Source organism: Microcaecilia unicolor, chromosome 3, assembly GCF_901765095.1.
Source record: "Microcaecilia unicolor chromosome 3, aMicUni1.1, whole genome shotgun sequence".
Taxonomy (NCBI): domain Eukaryota; kingdom Metazoa; phylum Chordata; class Amphibia; order Gymnophiona; family Siphonopidae; genus Microcaecilia; species Microcaecilia unicolor.
Genome location: NC_044033.1, coordinates 300,231,431 through 300,248,606, shown reverse-complemented (window position 1 = coordinate 300,248,606; position 17,176 = coordinate 300,231,431). Strand labels below are relative to the sequence as shown.

Genomic DNA, 17,176 nt, shown 5'->3' with positions numbered 1-17,176 from the left:
TATACCATCTCGTGAACAAATTACTAGACACAACACCAGTCATCACAACCAGCACTGACATCCCATCTGTAGACAACCTTGCTAAATATTTCAACAAAAAAAATTATAAATCTATGCAAAACCCTACCTCTGGACAACACGGACATAGAAAACTTCATTAATGGGCTAGACCCAACCCCTGGTGACCGATCATGGTCAAATTTCGCTCTCCTCAGCATCGACACAGACATTCCAACAGCCACTGTCAATTGGACATCTGCCCCAGCTACCTAATACAATCTGCCCCCCACGGATTCATAATAGATCTCACATCCCACTTAAATTTCATGCTTCAGCAGGGTATTTTCCCTAAAGAAAAAGGCAACATCCTGCTTACCCCAATACCAAAAGACACCAAGAAAAAAACAAATGATATCACCAACTACCGCCCAGTGGCATTTATCCCATTAGTAGTCAAGTTTATGGAAGGACTGGTGACCAAACAACTCAATGACTATATAAACAAATTCACTATACTACATGAGTCACAATCAGGATTCCGACCCCAACACAGCACCGAAACAGTACTACTTACTCTCCTAACTAAATTCAAGCAAGAGATAGCAATACGCAAAAGCATTCTCCTCCTTCAATTTGACATGTCCAGTGCGTTCGACATGGTTAACCATAACATATTGCTAAGACTCCTAAATTATTTTGGAATTGGTGTTAACACTCTCAACTGGATCAAGGGCTTTCTAACCACCAGAAAATACCAAGTGAAATCAAGCACAAACATATCGTCACCCTGGAAACCAGACTACAGAGTACCGCAAGGATCACCACTATCACCGATCCTTTTCAACCTCATGATGGTCCCACTAGCCAATGCCTTATCCACCCAAGGCCTTTATCCATTTATTTACACAGATGACGTTACACTATACATCCCCTACAAATATGATTTAGCAGAAATCACCAATAAAATCAAGCTAAGCTTAAACATCATGAACTCATGGGCAAACGCATTCCAACTAAAACTCAATACAGAAAAAACACATTGTCTCATCATCTCATCCCAATACAACACATACAAACCCACAAACATTAACACCCCAGGATACACCTTCCCTATCTCAGACAGCCTGAAAATTCTTGGAGTAACAATCGACCGAAACATCTCACTAGAGACCCAAGCTAAAGTCACGATAAAGAAAATGTTTCTCTCAATGTAGAAACTAAAACGAGTGAAACCATTCTTCCCGAGGGAAATATTTCGCAACCTGGTACAGTCAATGGTACTAAGCCACGCAGGCTACTGTAATGGAATCTATGCGGGATGCAAAGAACAAATTATAAAGAAACTTCAGACCGCCCAAAACACTTCAGCAAGGCTTATATTCGGAAAAATGCGTTTTGACAGCGCCAAACCACTCCGAGAAAAACTGCACTGACTTCCAATTACGGAACGTATCACTTTCAAAATCTGCACGACAGTTCATAAAATCATTTACGGCGAGGCACCGGGATACATGACAGACCTCATTGACCTGCCACTCAGAAACACCATAAAATCAGCACGTTCATACCTAAACCTCCACTACCCAAGCAGCAAAGGACTTAAATACAAATCCACTAATGCTTCCAGCTTTTCCTACTTGAGTTCACAACTGTGGAACGCACTACCAAAAGCAGTAAAAACCACACTTGACCACTCGAACTTCCGGAAAGCACTAAAAACAGATCTGTTCAGAAGAGATACCCCTCTGACCCAACATAAAAAACCTGGACATTTGTGACACAATGTAACCAAAGACCGTAATGGACATACCCTAACTCTTCCTCTCCCTCCCTAAGTTCTCCCCAATTGTCTCTACGATACATGTACCTCGTTCTGCCGTAATATCACCTTGATATTGTTCACACCGGAATCGGTTAACACCGTTTACGGTACTATGTAAGCCACATTGAGCCTGCAAAGAGGTGGGAAAATGTGGGATACAAATGCAACAAATAAATAAATAAAACTCCATGGCTTATTTGTGTCTCGAATGAAAAAAAAAAAGTTTTAACACTGCTGCTAGTTCGTTTCATGGTGCCCCGTACTATTTCCTCCAAGTCAGCTCTTCTCTAAAGCTGAAGTGTCCTCAACCTGTTCAGCCTTTCTTCAAAGGAGGGTCCTTTCATCCTCAATCACTTGGTTTCCTTTCTCTGAACCTTTTCAAGTTCTGCTACATCTGTTTTGTGAAGGGGAAATCAGAGATCTGCACACGATTTTCAAAGTGCTATTGAACCCTGCTCTGACACAGAGGTACTGTCATATTCCCCGTAGTTTTCTGATTCTTTTCAGAATCATTTCTAACATTCACTTTGCATTTTTGCTCGCTTCCACCACACTAAGCTGGGGATTTTGACGTATTCCAGGTATCTTGTACTGATTCGTAACTCCTAACAAGGAGCCCAGTATTGTGTACTCAGAAATATGATTTTATTTCCCTGTATCACTTTGCAGCTGTCCACAATAAATTCCATCTGCCACTTAGATGCCCAGTTTATTTATTAAGATATTTGTTATACCACCTTCCAAAACAACTTCAAGGCAGTTTACAAAACTAGTTCAATCTGGATACATAAAACATTCCTCTCTGAGTAACACAAAGGGAGATGAATAGCAAAATTTTACCTCGAGACAATTTCTTGGAATACACAGGGAATGCAGAGAAAAAAAATTCTGTCATCTTGTCTCAGTCGCGGTGATCAAATGATTGCTTACAGTTCTTTAGTCTCACAATGTTCTTTAGCAGTTTTCCAGAATCATCTCGTGTTTTCACAACTTTGAAAAATATAAATTTGCTCCTCTTTTCAATATCCTTGTCTCAGATATGGTAAACCTATTTTTCCTCTGTTTCTTGTCTTTAAATCAGTACTAATGCAAAGTAGTATATAACCTCCTATCCAAGGCTGGTTCTAGGCACTAGCAAAGCAAGCACATGCTTGGAGCGGCACATTTCCAGAGGCAGCACTCTGGCCATCATTTTGACAAGTAATGACCAAAGATGTGTATTTAGTGCACATAAAAATACACACATTAACATAGAGACAATTCATTTGCATGCTTTAAAAAGTTCTATTGCTTGTAAAAAAATTTTTAAAAGATTACAAAAAACAGGCATAGGTAAAACCCAACAAAAATTCATAGAAGGGGCTGTCAAAAGTTGCTTGGGACAGCAAAAACCTATAACCGACCCCGCTCCTATCCCCTGACTTTCTAATTTCTTGAGTCTTTTGTGTGGAACTTTATCATAGGCAGTTGCATATTTAGGGTATGTGCATCATGGCGTATGAACCCCCTGTCAGACCCAGCCCCCCACCTTAAAATTCTCTTGAGTCACCCAGGCAGCCACAGCAATGCTCATAGGCTGCCTGTGGCCTGCTATAGAACTTTCTCCCTGAACCGTCCAGGCTGCAAACAGCCTATGAGCGCCGCTGCCCAGGTAAAGACTCAATCCGAGAAAGTATTAAGGTGGCTGGGGGTGGGAGAGATGGAGACAGAAACAGGGAGAAACACACCCCTTGTAAACAGTTCCTGGCTATGCTACTGATCACAGGACTTCTGAAAACCCAGATACACTGAGCTCGCCCTTCAATGCATGTTTGTTTATACTTTCAAAGAATTCTAATAGATTCATAAGACATGAGCTCTTTTGATTTAATTTCTGGCTCTTCTCCATTAAGTTATGTTCATCTTTGTGCTCAGTAATTCTCTTCTTAATTATAGCATCCACCATTTTGCCCAGCACCAATGTCAAGCTTACTAGTCTGTAGTTTCATGGATCACCCATGGTGTGCGTTTTAAATATGAACACTACATAGGTTATCATCTCATCTTCAGGCACAGTGGTAGGTTTGGACATATTGCAGATTGCCGTTAGCACATCTGCAAGGTTCACACCTGAGTTCTCTTAGAACCCTGGAGCGTATCCCATCAGGTCCTAATTGTTGGCGTCTATTTTCCCCAGTTTCTCAGTGATTTGCTTCCCTTCCTCTGACTCATCATCTTCAAAGAACAGTTCCAGGGCGGCTATCTCTCCCAAATCCTCTTCAGTAAAGACCAAAGCGAAGAATTCATTTAGCTTTTCTGCAACAGCTTTGGATTCTCCGAGTGCCCCTTTTACTCCCTGTTCATTACAGGTCCAGCTGACTCCCACACAGGCTTCTTGCTTTTGATGTACTTGAAACGTGTTTATTAGTTTTTGCTTCTGTGCAAGCTTCTTTTCAGCTTCTTTCTTGGCCTGCCTTATTACTGTTTCACATCCACCTTGCCAATGCTAAGCAGATGTTAAAACAAGCAGTTCTGAGGGTCTGTGTGTCCCACAGAAATGCCTGTAGGATGTTTTGTACTCTGGAAGGAACCAGTACTGAGGATTGTGATAATAAGTCTGTGCAATGTGAACAAGATATTGGTACACATGTTTCTGAGTACAAAGTGAGCCCTATTTCCCCTCCTTCACCTTCTCTACATTATAATTTTCTTCTTTAGGTCCCAAACATGGCAAAGCAAGGCAGACTTTTATGTCTCTGTCCTGATTGTGGAAAGACGGATTTGGATGGGCTGAGTGCTCTTTGACGGCAACTCCAGCCATTAGGAAGTAGGACCATTGCCGGGCAGATTTCTACAGTCTGTGACCCAAGGAGTGGAGGAGTGGCCTAGTGGGTAGAGCACTGGTCTTGCAATCCAAAGGTGGCTGGTTCAAATCCCACTGCTGTTCCTTGTGATCTTGGGCAAGTTACTTAACCCTCCATTGCCTCAGATAGAAACTTAGATTGTGAGCTCTCCTGGACAGCGAAATATCCAGAGTACCTAAATGTAACTCACGTTGAGCTACTACTAAAAAAGGTGTGAGCAAATCTTAACAAATAAAAGAATAACAGGGTCAGAACAAGTGTGTGCGTTTTATGTTACGTTCATATCTTAGAGGGGAAGGGGAGATACCTTAAGGTTGATAGCAAGTAAAAATGTGGTTAGTTTGCAGCAGCGGCATAGTCATGGAGGGGCCTCAGAGGCCTGAACCTGGTCACCTCCAACTTGGGTCCCCCGCTGCTGCTTTCATGACTGACGGGGATACCAAGTCTGGCCAGCTAAAAATATCTTCTGCATGAGTCCCGTTCAGCACAGACAGGACTTGTACAGGAGACACCTTTGTCTGACAGAACTTGGCATCCTCACTAGCTGAGGTAATATTTTGTGGCAGTGGTGGGGGAGGGGAAAGAGGGAAAGAATACCAGACCCCCTCGGTCCATCTTTAGGAACCCTCCAAAAATGGACTTCTGCCTATGCCCCTGGTTTGCAGCATTGTTGGATTACTGGTTTAATCAAGTACTGACAATGAATATGACTGTGCTGCAACCAAAATTATAAAAAACACTCTGCCATGTTTGTGTGGCTGCCCAATTTGTGGTATGGTGCTAGTATGTGACTGAGATGGAATGTAACCTGCACAGGGTGGCAGGTGCAGCTCTGGCCGCCTTACTGGGCGGACTAGTTGGACCATATGGGTTTTAATCTGCAGTCATATACCATTTTACTACGTTACCACTGCGTGAGATCTTTTGCTGTTTCCAGGAGTCTCTTGTATTAACTGTGATGTGTGTGTACATTTCTAGACTCTGTTGAGCACTGTTCTGTGTTTCGTCCTTTGCGTCTCTGATTTTAAAAGATTAAGGGACCTGTTTATTAAGCCACGCTGTAGGCGCGCTTTTTAGCGTGCGCTAATGCTAGAGACACCCATGAGTGTCTCTAGCGTTAGCACATGATAATTTCTAGCGTGCCGCTAAAAGGTTAATTACTAAACAGGGCCCTATATGATTGAAAATAAAGGGTCGGATCTTCCAAATTTTCACATCTTTTTTTTTTTATTTCTTGTCTTTTCTACTGATTTCAAATGAGATCATTTACATACTCCCCAAAATGTTTCCATGGGCTGTGTTTTCTTTACTATCCCTTCTGGGTATTGACCAGATCCAAAAGTACCTCTACCAGGGACAGGATGGTTCTTATCTATCCCTAAGGATATGCAGAAGCTCCAGTATCCCCTCTTGGTCAGTTTCTGAACAATTATAACTACTTATCACAGCATGGCTCATGTTCTGTGAGGGCAAAACAAATGCCCTAACTGGGACTGAAGAAGAGTCTATTTAATTCAGGCTGGTGACTTCTGCACAAGCACAGAACAGCTCAGAAAAATTCCAGCTCAGACGGTCGATAACCTAGTGCGTGGCCCCAACCTGAGGAGCCCGATAGCTCCTCAGAGATTCCACAAGGGTGCTGGGGCTCCAGGAAAGCATTTATTCATGACATTATTTATATACCACCTTTCTGTGGTACAATCAAAATAGTTTACATATTGTATTCAGGCACTTTTTCTCTGCTCTAGTGGGCTTACAATCTGTTTTTGTACCTGAGCAATTGAAGGTTAAGGGACTTGCCCAGGGTAACACAGAGCTGCATTTCAATGGCTAAGAGACCAAGGTGCTGGGTGGATCCCTGTGCAGACCTGTGAGTTCTGATACCTGATTTGTAAAGAACTCCCGGCAGCCATTTGGGAGCAAGACAGGTCTGCAGCAGCGCCGGGCAGGAAAGATGGGGCTCTTTCCTGCCACAAAGAGGCCACTAGGCCACCAGGAAACGATAATAAGGTAGGGGAGGATAGGACACCCTGAGGCCCGCCTGCCCATCCACCCGTTTGTCCAGATAAACAGGCAGGCTAGCAAAACCTGCCCGGATGCCCCGCAGTGTCCTCATAAAGAGCAAGATCCTATCAAGTGATTTCAAACTCAAAAACGTCAACACAATGGAAACCTGAATGTGGAGTACCACAAGGATCACCACTCTCACCAACTCTCTTTAATTTAATGATGACCCCAGTAGCCAAATCGCTATCCAACCAAGGACTCAACCCTTACATATATGCTGATGATGTCACGATATACATCCCGTTTAAACAAGACATAACCAAAATCACAAATGAAATCACACATAGCCTTCAAATAATGAACTCATGGGCAGACGCATTTCAATTAAAGCTAAACGCAGAAAAAACACAATGTCTCATCCCGTCCTCACAATACAACACAAATAAACCTAATACCATAAACACCCCAGACTACACACTTCCGGTCTCAGACAGCCTGAAAATTCTGGGAGTCACAATTGATCGAAATCTCACACTTGAAGATCATGCAAAAAATACATTAAAAAAAATGTTCTACTCAATGTGGAAACTTAAAAGAATTAAACCTTTCTTCCCAAGGGAAGTATTCCGTAGCCTAGTACAATCAATGGTGCTAAGTCATCTAGATTACTGTAACGCCATCTATGCTGGATGTAAAGAACAAATCATCAAGAAGCTTCAAACTGCCCAAAACACAGCAGCCAGACTCATATATGGGAAAACAAAATACGAAAGTGCTAAATCCCTAAGAGAAAAACTCCACTGGCTCCCACTAAAAGAACGAATTACGTTCAAGGTCTGCACCCTGGTCCACAAAATCATATACGGAGAAGCTCCGACCTACATGTCAGACCTCACTGACTTGCCTACAAGGAATGCAAAAAGATCATCACGTACATTCCTCAACCTTCACTACCCTAACTGTAAAGGACTAAAATATAAATCCACATATGCAACCAGTTTCTCATACATATGCACACAGCTATGGAACGCACTACCAAAGGCCATAAAAACAACGCAAGACCTAACCATCTTTTGAAAGCTACTAAAAACAGATCTTTTCAAGAAGGCATATCAAAAGCACCCATCTTGAGCACTAAATAATAACATTATACACGATCTACACAAAACTGAACTTTCATCGCACGACTGCTTAAACCCTCTGCTATTAATGATCAAGCACTACCACCTTAAACCTTATGACGAACAGGGTCTCTCTATAGTCAAAGTCCTAATGTATAATACAATCCAATCTATTACTTAGGAACCTTCATGCAATACCATAATACACTCTTCTATACCATGTATGTATGCACATGGTATATATACCATGATCTATTCTATATATTATGTTCCATGTATGTTACCATGTATGTATACACCTAAACGTAATACCATCTGTAATTCTGTTAAACCGCCATTACGGCAAATGTAAGCCACATTGAGCCTGCAAATTGGTGGGGAAATGTGGGATACAAATGTAACAAATAAATAAGACATGTCCAGGTAAAACCGGATGTATGGTAACCCTAGACAGGCAGATTCCTCTGCTTCTTAGGTATGCAATATTTCCTGACTCTCTGGCAATCTGCTATGTTTGTATGACTGAATGAATATAGCTGAAGGTGTTCAAGTCATCAGAAGGGATATCAGAGAGGAGTTAAAAATCACTGCACAGCTGCCAAGTTACCCAGTTCCAGGCTGGAGATTCTGGGACAGTCTTGGATTTCTGACTACGCCATCTTGGTGAATATGGGACTTACAACACTGAATTCAATGAGCAGGATCAGCCACTACAAATCCCGTACTGCTTTGGGATGCAAGTTCAAAACCAGGACTATCCCCAAATCTCCCGCCTGGAACTAGGCATCTCTAGTCACTGATCATCTGCTTTTGGAGGAAGAGGCTGCCAGAGATATTACAGAGTCAATGCTAGATGAAGGGGTGGCTAATCCCGTGGTTCATTGACTGGGCAAGCCACCTGTCTGATTCCTGGGCCAGGACTCTGCTCCTCTGGGTCAGCTGTGGCTGGGAGATGCCAGAGAGACGTTGGGCATAATCCAAACCACTACTCAACAGCAACATCTAGTGGCTAGACACAGGATTTATGATATTTAATTTCAGAAGCCCTGGAGTGTAGTAGAGTATGTAAGTGGCAACCACTGTAATTCCCACAGGGACAGGAACAATCTGCATGGTATTACCTCTGGGATGGGAATGACCTGCACAGTATTACCATGGTAACGGTAAAAATGATCACGGTTTCACCAAAGGGATAGGAAGTGTTAAAGCGGTAATACCTCCAAAATGTCAGCACACTGATTTGGAAGAACAGCTACTAATGAACTCAGAAACTTGTAAGAATGTTTTTTTTTTTTTTCGTTTTGGCAGAAAAGGGAAATGGTTAGGCCTAAACTAAGTCAGCATGCAAAGTTGCTTTTAGCTGTTCCAGCAACTGGTACCTCATCTGAAAGGCCATTTTCACTAGCTGGACTTAAATAGACAACCAAAGAACACTGCTGAAGCGAGCCTAAAATGGTTGATGTACTCATTTGTACATGGACTTTAGGAAATGGTGGGGATAGGGAGGGAACTATTTTCATTACTGTGTCATTCTCTGGAGTGTAGCCCTTAGTTCTGGCTGGGCTGGAGGAAATGCCAGGCTGAAGAAAGGTCTTTGAGTTAAGTTATTAGAGATCAGCTACAGACTACAGCAGTGGTTCCCATACCTGGTCCTGGAGGCTCTCCAGCTAGTCGGGTTTTCAGGATATCCACAATGATTATTCATGAGAGCAACCTACATGCATTGAAGGCAGTGCATACAAATTTCTCTCCTGAATATTCATTGTAGATATCCTGAAAACCTGACTGGCTGGGGTGCCTCCAGAACCAGATTTGGGAACCACTGGACTTCTGCATAGGTTACTAAAGGCCACAGAAACGTTACCAGAGATCAGAGCCAAACAAACAGCTGTCAAGAGACATCAGGAAAAGAGAGGTCAAAAATCAACAAGAAGGCCCCTGAGGTTACTTCACATACTGTGACAGACTCATCATCCACAACTTCCCAGTATATGTGAAAGCCCTGAGATGTCATTTCTAGGTTACTGGGAAGAAGCAGGCAGGAGAGAAGGACCTCTAACTGTCTTAAGCGTGACATTCAAGAGGTTCTTGTCAGGCTGTCAGTAGTGACAGAAGAATGACTTCTTTTTAACATTCAGTGCAGGAATACCTCTGCCTACCTGGGATTACCGTTATTTAAAAAGTCAAGGATCCCCTCAGGTTTTCCTGGTTTCTCAAAGGACACTCTGCAGCAGCAGGTCCAGCGGCTACTAGCCCAGGCCAGTACCCAGGGGCCTGAGGTGAAAGACAACATGACTTGAACATTGCTACCATTCCCCCACCTTAATCTCCCTGGGAAGATAATGTCTTGAGAAGGGAATGGGAGCAATTATATGAGGGGGCAGGGGGAGAAAGTTTTGAAAATCTAAAATTCTATAATTAGCGAATAGATGGGCTGAATTACAAAAATATTTTATGATGTTTTCTTAACCTTTGTGGCTGCCCTTTGTAATACAATATATCGGCAAGGAAAAGAAAAGGATCCTTTTACTAAGGTATGCTAACGAATTAGTGTGCTTTAAGTGTCATAAGTATACAACAGGCTATGTGGTATTTAGCGCATGCTAAATCCGTTGGTGCACCTCAGTAATAAAGGACGCAAAAGTAAAAAACAAACAAACCCAAAAACAACAACACCAACAACATTTCTGCTCTATCAGTTGTTTAGATTTACATTACACAGATGTTTGCTTTCCTGCAATCTGATCAGCCTGACATTTCTGCAAATTGCAAATGTAACAGTCTTTGTAATATGGATCACAGTAGTAACATTTTATAGATCTACTTGCCTTGGGAAAAACAAGGGCTTTTAAAAAATAGTAATTAAGGGACTTTATCGCTCTTGGTGTGGACATTTCCCAACACAACTTTGCAGTCATCTGGAGGTTCTGCTGGAAATGAACACGGAGCACCGTGATCTCTCTTCCACCGCACTGAGTGGAAGATTACCAGACTCTAATTCTGCAGCCTCTCACCTCTCCAATGCCACTGCCTAGTACCGTACCCTCTGTTACTGACAGAATGCTTAATTACTGTACACAATGCGCATATAAGAAGCACAGTAAGTAATTACTCACTCTTTCTACTTGAATTTTTATCAGCACCATAAAACCAGAAACAAGAAAGCTCAAAAGGCCCAGGGAGGATCCGTACAAGGGACGGTTCCAATACATAGGAAAGAAAGGGAGAGCCAGACATGAGGAGAGAGAGCAGGGATGGCATTAGGGGGATGCAAACAGAGCAGCTGCCCCAGGCTCCCAGGTTACAAGCCCCCCCCCCCCCCCCAAGCCTATCTGAAGCTGAAGAAGACACAGCATGTTGGACTTTGGAGCCCCCTCCCAAATTTCTGTCCTGGGCCTCAGCATGTTTTACACCAGCTCTGAGCGGCAGATTGCCCTATCGAGTATTCAGACATGCCCCAGTGGGCCAGTTACACTGGTGTGTGACTCACACACTGAGCTGGCTGGCAACCTTAATCAACCCTTCTATGGAACTGCTGCACTACTCCTGCCACTCCCCAGGGCAGGCTATGCAGTTGACACCAGGCTGGGCTTTGTCTTCAGTGCTGAGGCTGGGTTAATGACATGACTCTAAGTCCTGTGAAGTGTACTGCCTGTGCTGCAAGGGTACCCGGCTGTGCAACAGACCTGCAGGCTATTGTTGTGCTTCTACAGTTCTTCCGGATTCCAAAATCCTTCTCCTCAGGTGCAGTGCACTGGTGCCAGCTCCAAGTGCAGAAGAGAGACGTGCCACCTTGTCCACAGTACTGGCTGCCCCCTCTCCCATGGTCCACTATGTGCAGCAGCACAGTAACCAGCAGCACCCGTGCAGGTCCCCACTGTCATCCCCACTGTGCCTGTATGATCCCCTGCAGAGCTGAGTAGTTCACAGGCCACTCAAGCAAAGCCAAAGCTAAGAGCCAGCTCATTAATCTACACAGCAGCAGGGAAACAGCTAGGGAGCAGCAGACCAAGATGCCTCACCCATCCTGTCAGTCCAGCCCTATGCAGACCAGACTCCAGCCCTAGAAGGAGTCCACACCTGCCCTTGCCCGTGCCCTGAGCATAGCCCAGCCCCTGTGTCAGTCTCATATTTCCTACCTTCCAAGATGTCCGAGTTTCACACAGAGCCCAGGAATACAGCAGCATTCACGTACATTACATTTCTGTACGTGCCACTCTTATTCTCTGTGTCTTTTCAGGAGCTCACCACCAGTTCCCTTACATCCCCGGTCCCCACCTGAGGCCACCCAGGGCAGTCAGTGACTGGGCAAGTCACTAACTAGGCTACTGCCACTGCAATGAATGAAGACTGCTTGTGATGGGGAACTGGGTAAGTCAGTGAATGAGAACCAGGAGATTGGGTAGGATGGGTGGGGACTGGGGAGGGCACTGATGATGAAGACCGGGGATGTGGGGGTGGCATCTGGGTTATTTGTGGTGGGGGCTTGAACTAGTGAGGGATGAAAAGCAGAATAAAATAGTTCTCAACCCGGCCCTAGTCCTCATCGACTTTCGTCTGCTTGTTATTCCTTGCCTGCCCATAGCAGTTTGTGGAAAGATAAGAGGAAAAAAAATGATTTTAGTAAAATCCAAACTCACATGGGCCACTAGGAAAAAAATTCTCCCAGGCCCTGCGATCTGCCCCTGGTTGAGAGGGAGACTGGACAGCAAAGCAAGATGCCTCCCTTGTAAACTGAAAGCACAGAGAACCCTTCTCCCAAAAGGACAGCTAAGGGAACCTAAGAAAACAGAATCAAATACTGCAGGAATAATTCGCTGGACTATGACGCCTAAACATTGTGGGGGAGGAGGATGCAAAACTCAAATTACCCCTCCCTGCACACAGTGAAGGAGTCTGGTCAATACTGGAGGTCCTCAATGACCCACTGCACCAAGAGGATTAGCAGGTGCGGTGCTAGAGACTATACAAAAGGAGAAAAGACCTACTGCTGTATTTGACCCAGGCTTTCTACAACAAAACACAAGCAACTAGAGCGGAGACAGCCAAAGAGGAATCCACAGAGAGTCGTCAATACCACAAGAACAAACTTTTTCTAAACCAAACCCCTTAAATCATTTTTGTCTGCTCCCACGGTAATAATTGAGGGTATGCAACATTCATGTCCCTGTTATTATAAAACTGGGCAGCCTCGGGCCTGGGCTGCTATCCAGGCTCTCCTCACTGCACATTCCAGAACGGAATAATGGAAAAAGAACTGGAAATAATTTCACGCGGAAACAGAGCAGGACATTCAGACAGGGACGGCGCTGGGGGAGCAACCAGGGCAATTACGCTGGGTCCCCAGGGCTGCCTAAAGCTGAAGGAGATGGGGAGCCCCTGACACTACACATTAACAGGGATCCTGCAACCAGCTTGCAAAAGCCAATAATCATTCCCATCGCTACCCTGGAATTTCAGCACGATGCTCTGGAGCTTACTATAAAAAAGAAAAATCAAAACTGAGGGGGCGGAGGAGAATAAATAAAAATGGGACAGGGAAAAGATCTGAGGGACAGAAGCATAAAGCAGGAGAATCAGAAAAATCATAGCAGAAAGGAAGAGAAAGACCCTACAGACTGGTGTATCTGAGAGAGTGTCAGAGACAAATAATTACAGAGTACGTCGAAAAAATGACATTGCTCATACATCTGAGTGACTGGGTATATAGCTGTAAATTATAACCCCCATGTGGTTCTGGTTGGTGTGTGTGTGTGTGTTTATTTTTATCTGCATTCCTCACTCTTTTGCCTTATTCCTTTTCTCTTTTCGCACCCCCCTAATCTGCCCTCTGGCTCACACTGCTCTTCTTCCCTCTTTCTGCCTGCCTTGTCTCTGTCTCCACATACTGTTTTCTGGTTGGCTTCTTACATTTTTTGCCACTATGCTATACTTTTGCATCTTTTCTTCCACCAAACTCTACAACAGCTCCTTCTGCCACATAAGGAGTAAGCACCCACTCCGACACCAGGGTCCGAAAGCATAAGCAGGCCACGCTCAGTATTGTTTCAGCACCAGAGAACCAAACCATGAGGTATCCACGAGGAGAACCGTCCAAATAGACCACAATAGCAGTGGCGACAAATCAGCAGCTGGCACTGCTGCAGTTTTTCATACTAAGGTGAGCCAAGGGTACTCACTTTTTTGAAGTCTTCGGCGCTGCACTCTATACCCCGGAAACGACAGCTCAGCAGCATATCCCGGATGTCATGGCCAGCCCGATCATAGAACTCAAACATACTAAACGGCTTGGCCTTGAAATGTTGGAAATTAGCTTTTTCTTGTAGAATATTGAGAACTTTCTCATCAGCTAGCTGGGTATCTGGAATCTCATACCTGGAGAGAGAAAAGACGTTCTTAGTCCAGCAGTTCATACCTAACTGCTTTTTCGCAGAATTGGATAACTCTGAAAAAGGAGGCCGCACCGCATCTCCTCTGCCTCAGTAAAGCACTGACACCCCACCCTGTCACCTCTGCTGCAGTATACTGCCCTGAAAAGCCAGAACACAGTAACTCACATTTTTGTCCAAACTAAATTAATTCACTGGATATCCTGTACTTAACTGTGCATTTCTTTACACGCAAGCCAATTAATATTTGGGTACATTTCAAGCCTGTAGCAAAAGTCCAAAACATAGCCCCCATGATATTTAAAGCGATTTAACCGGCCTGGCTGGTTAACTAGCACTTAGACAGCTAATGTTGCCGTCTGGCCTAGCTTCATGACAAACACATGATTATTCCCAATAAGTTAACATGTTATGATTATTTATCTAACTGGGTCATATTTTTTGATGTTTTTCTTGAAGGTAATATAACAAAAGAGAGGGAACGAAGTACAAACTAAAGTCCAAATAAAAAAAACAGCACCACGGGCCTTTAAAAATGGAACACAGTTCTTTAATGAATGAGCCTTGTCATCTACCTTACATATACTGAAGAGAAAATGACATTGACCCAGAATCTATCTCCCACCTTACCCTCCTCTATCACCTGTCTCTACCTACCTACCCATCCATTTACTACCCATCCATCCTTCTATTATGTTATACTTAATTTCCTACTTTACATAACAAAATTCTGTGTTACCTATTACTATGTAAGCCGCATTGAGCCTGCTTTTAGTGGGAAAGTGCGGGATACAAATATAATAAATAAATAAATAAAACAGTGTTGACACCCCACCACAGCGCCTGTGCCCACAGAACAGGGCTGAGACCACGCCTCAGTGCCTCTGCCCACCGACCTGTGCCGAGACCCCACCACAGCACCCGTGCTCACAGAACAGTGCCGACCCCCACAGAACTGTTCTGTGGGCACAGGCATTGCTGTGGCATCTCAGCACTGTTCTGTTGGCACAGGCGCTGTGGTAGGGTGGTCTCAGCACTGTTCTGTGGGCACAGGCACTATGCTGGGGTGTCAACACTGTACTATGGGCACAGGCACTGCGGTGGGGGGTCAGCACTGTTCTGGGAGCCCAGGTGCTGTGGTGGTCTCAGCACTGTAATGTTCTGTGGGCATAGGCACTGCAGTGGGTTGTCAACACTGTACTAAGGGCACAGGCACTGCGGTAGGGGTCAGCACCGTTCAGTGAGCACAGGTGCTGCTATGGGGGTCAGCACTGTTCTGTGAGCACGGGTGCTGTGGTGGGGTCTTGGCACAGGTCGGTGGGCAGAGGCACTGTGGTGTGGTCTCAGCCCTGTTCTGTGGGCACAGGCGCTGTGGTGGGGTGCCAACACTGTACTATGGGTCCAGGCACTGCGGTGGGGGGGGGGGGGGGGGGTCAGCACTGTTCTGTGAGCACAGGTGCTGTGGTGGTCTTAGCACTGTACTGTTCTGTGGGCACAGACGCTGCGGTGGGGTGTCAGCACTGTACTATGGGCACAGGCATTACGGTAGGGAGTCAGCACTGTTCAGTGAGCACAAGTGGGTGGGCAGAGGCACTGTGGTGTGGTCTCATCCCTGTTCTTTGAGGCACAGGCACTGTAGTGGAGTCTCAGCACTGTACTGTTCTGTGGGCCCAGGTGCTGTGGTGGTCTCAGCACTGTACTGTTCTGTGGGACCAGTGTTGACACCCCACCGCAGCACCTGTGCCCACAGAACAGTACAGTGCCGAGACCACCACAGCACCTGTGCTCACAGAACAGTGCTGACCCCCCACCGCAGTGCCTGTGCCCACAGTACAGTGTTGGCACCCCAGCATAGTGCCTGTGCCCACAGAACAGTGCAGAGACCCTACCACAGCGCCTCTGCCAACAGAACCGTGCTGAGATGCCACAGCAATGTCAGTGCCGCAGCACGGCACAGTGGCCTCACCATATGTTGACACTACAGCACTTGAGCTGTGCCACTGCACAATATCCTAAAGTACCAGGAAAAATCATGTGATTGTTAGCTCAGCTATGTGTCAACGCAGGGAAAGATGACTGCACTAAGGATATTATATTACAGCACCAAATCTAGGAAGCTGTACTATCTCTGCTTTGTTTGATAGCAGTAATGCAATCATCATTCCCAGGGTGACCATACTGCAGCCCAGGGACACAATCATATCACAGTGTTTCTCTTGATTTTGATGGTGCTTTAGGCAACTGATCTATGGTCCTGGCTTTCCAAAGTCTTGTCTCCAACAATGCTCTCATCACAGAATATCACACAGTGCTCCAGGAGTGACAAAGGCCGAGTACGCACGTGAGCTCTGGGAGAAGTCACTGGGGGGCTGATTTAGGAGCCCCCTAGGGTTCTCAGAGCGCTCTTCCAAGTGTGTGTGAGAACAGAGAAACAGACATCACATGTGAAGATCTCTGCATGTGAGCTGCAGATGTGGAGCTTCTTGTAACTTCTTCCATTCATGGAAAAAAAAAGGACTGCAGCCAGTGACAGCTAGCGAGCTGCAAACCCACACCATCCATTGTGACCTGACAGCAAGCTTTTTGTTCTGGAACCATTTTTGATTTTCCCATTATTTCTCTTATACAATGTGCCCTACTAATGGAGGAAGCTATAAATATTTCCCCTTTGCATTCATCTGCAGCCTTATATTTACATGCCATTAAAGGGTGACTGCTAGCATCATATCAGGTGACCTTGCTCACAGGATCTCTTCTTTCATTTAATTTACAAGGACAAGAGAGTGTTTATGGGGTTTGAAAGCTCTTTCAATTTCACGGTTTCCACTATTATAAATGCAATTGTGCTGACTGTCATCAGAGCTCCGAGAAGACAACCTACAGATACATGTAAAGGAGAAATACGGCAGAAAGAGCTTAAGAACCCATCTCCATCAGAGCTCCACGAAGGCATCACACTGATATAAAACATGAATACAGCATAGACAGCTGAAG

General features: G+C 44.8%; 1 protein-coding gene across 2 annotated transcripts in view; it reads right to left on the bottom strand.

Moving 5' to 3' along the window:
- The window catches only part of ASIC1 (acid sensing ion channel subunit 1), a 507,441-nt gene that overhangs the window by 481,171 nt on the left and 9,094 nt on the right, over positions 1 to 17,176 (bottom strand). For both annotated transcript variants that reach the window (XM_030198226.1, XM_030198225.1), the window contains exon 3: positions 13,973 to 14,168. In XM_030198226.1, coding sequence (XP_030054086.1) covers positions 13,973 to 14,168 — 196 coding nt within the window. The remainder of the gene's footprint in view (positions 1 to 13,972; positions 14,169 to 17,176) is intronic.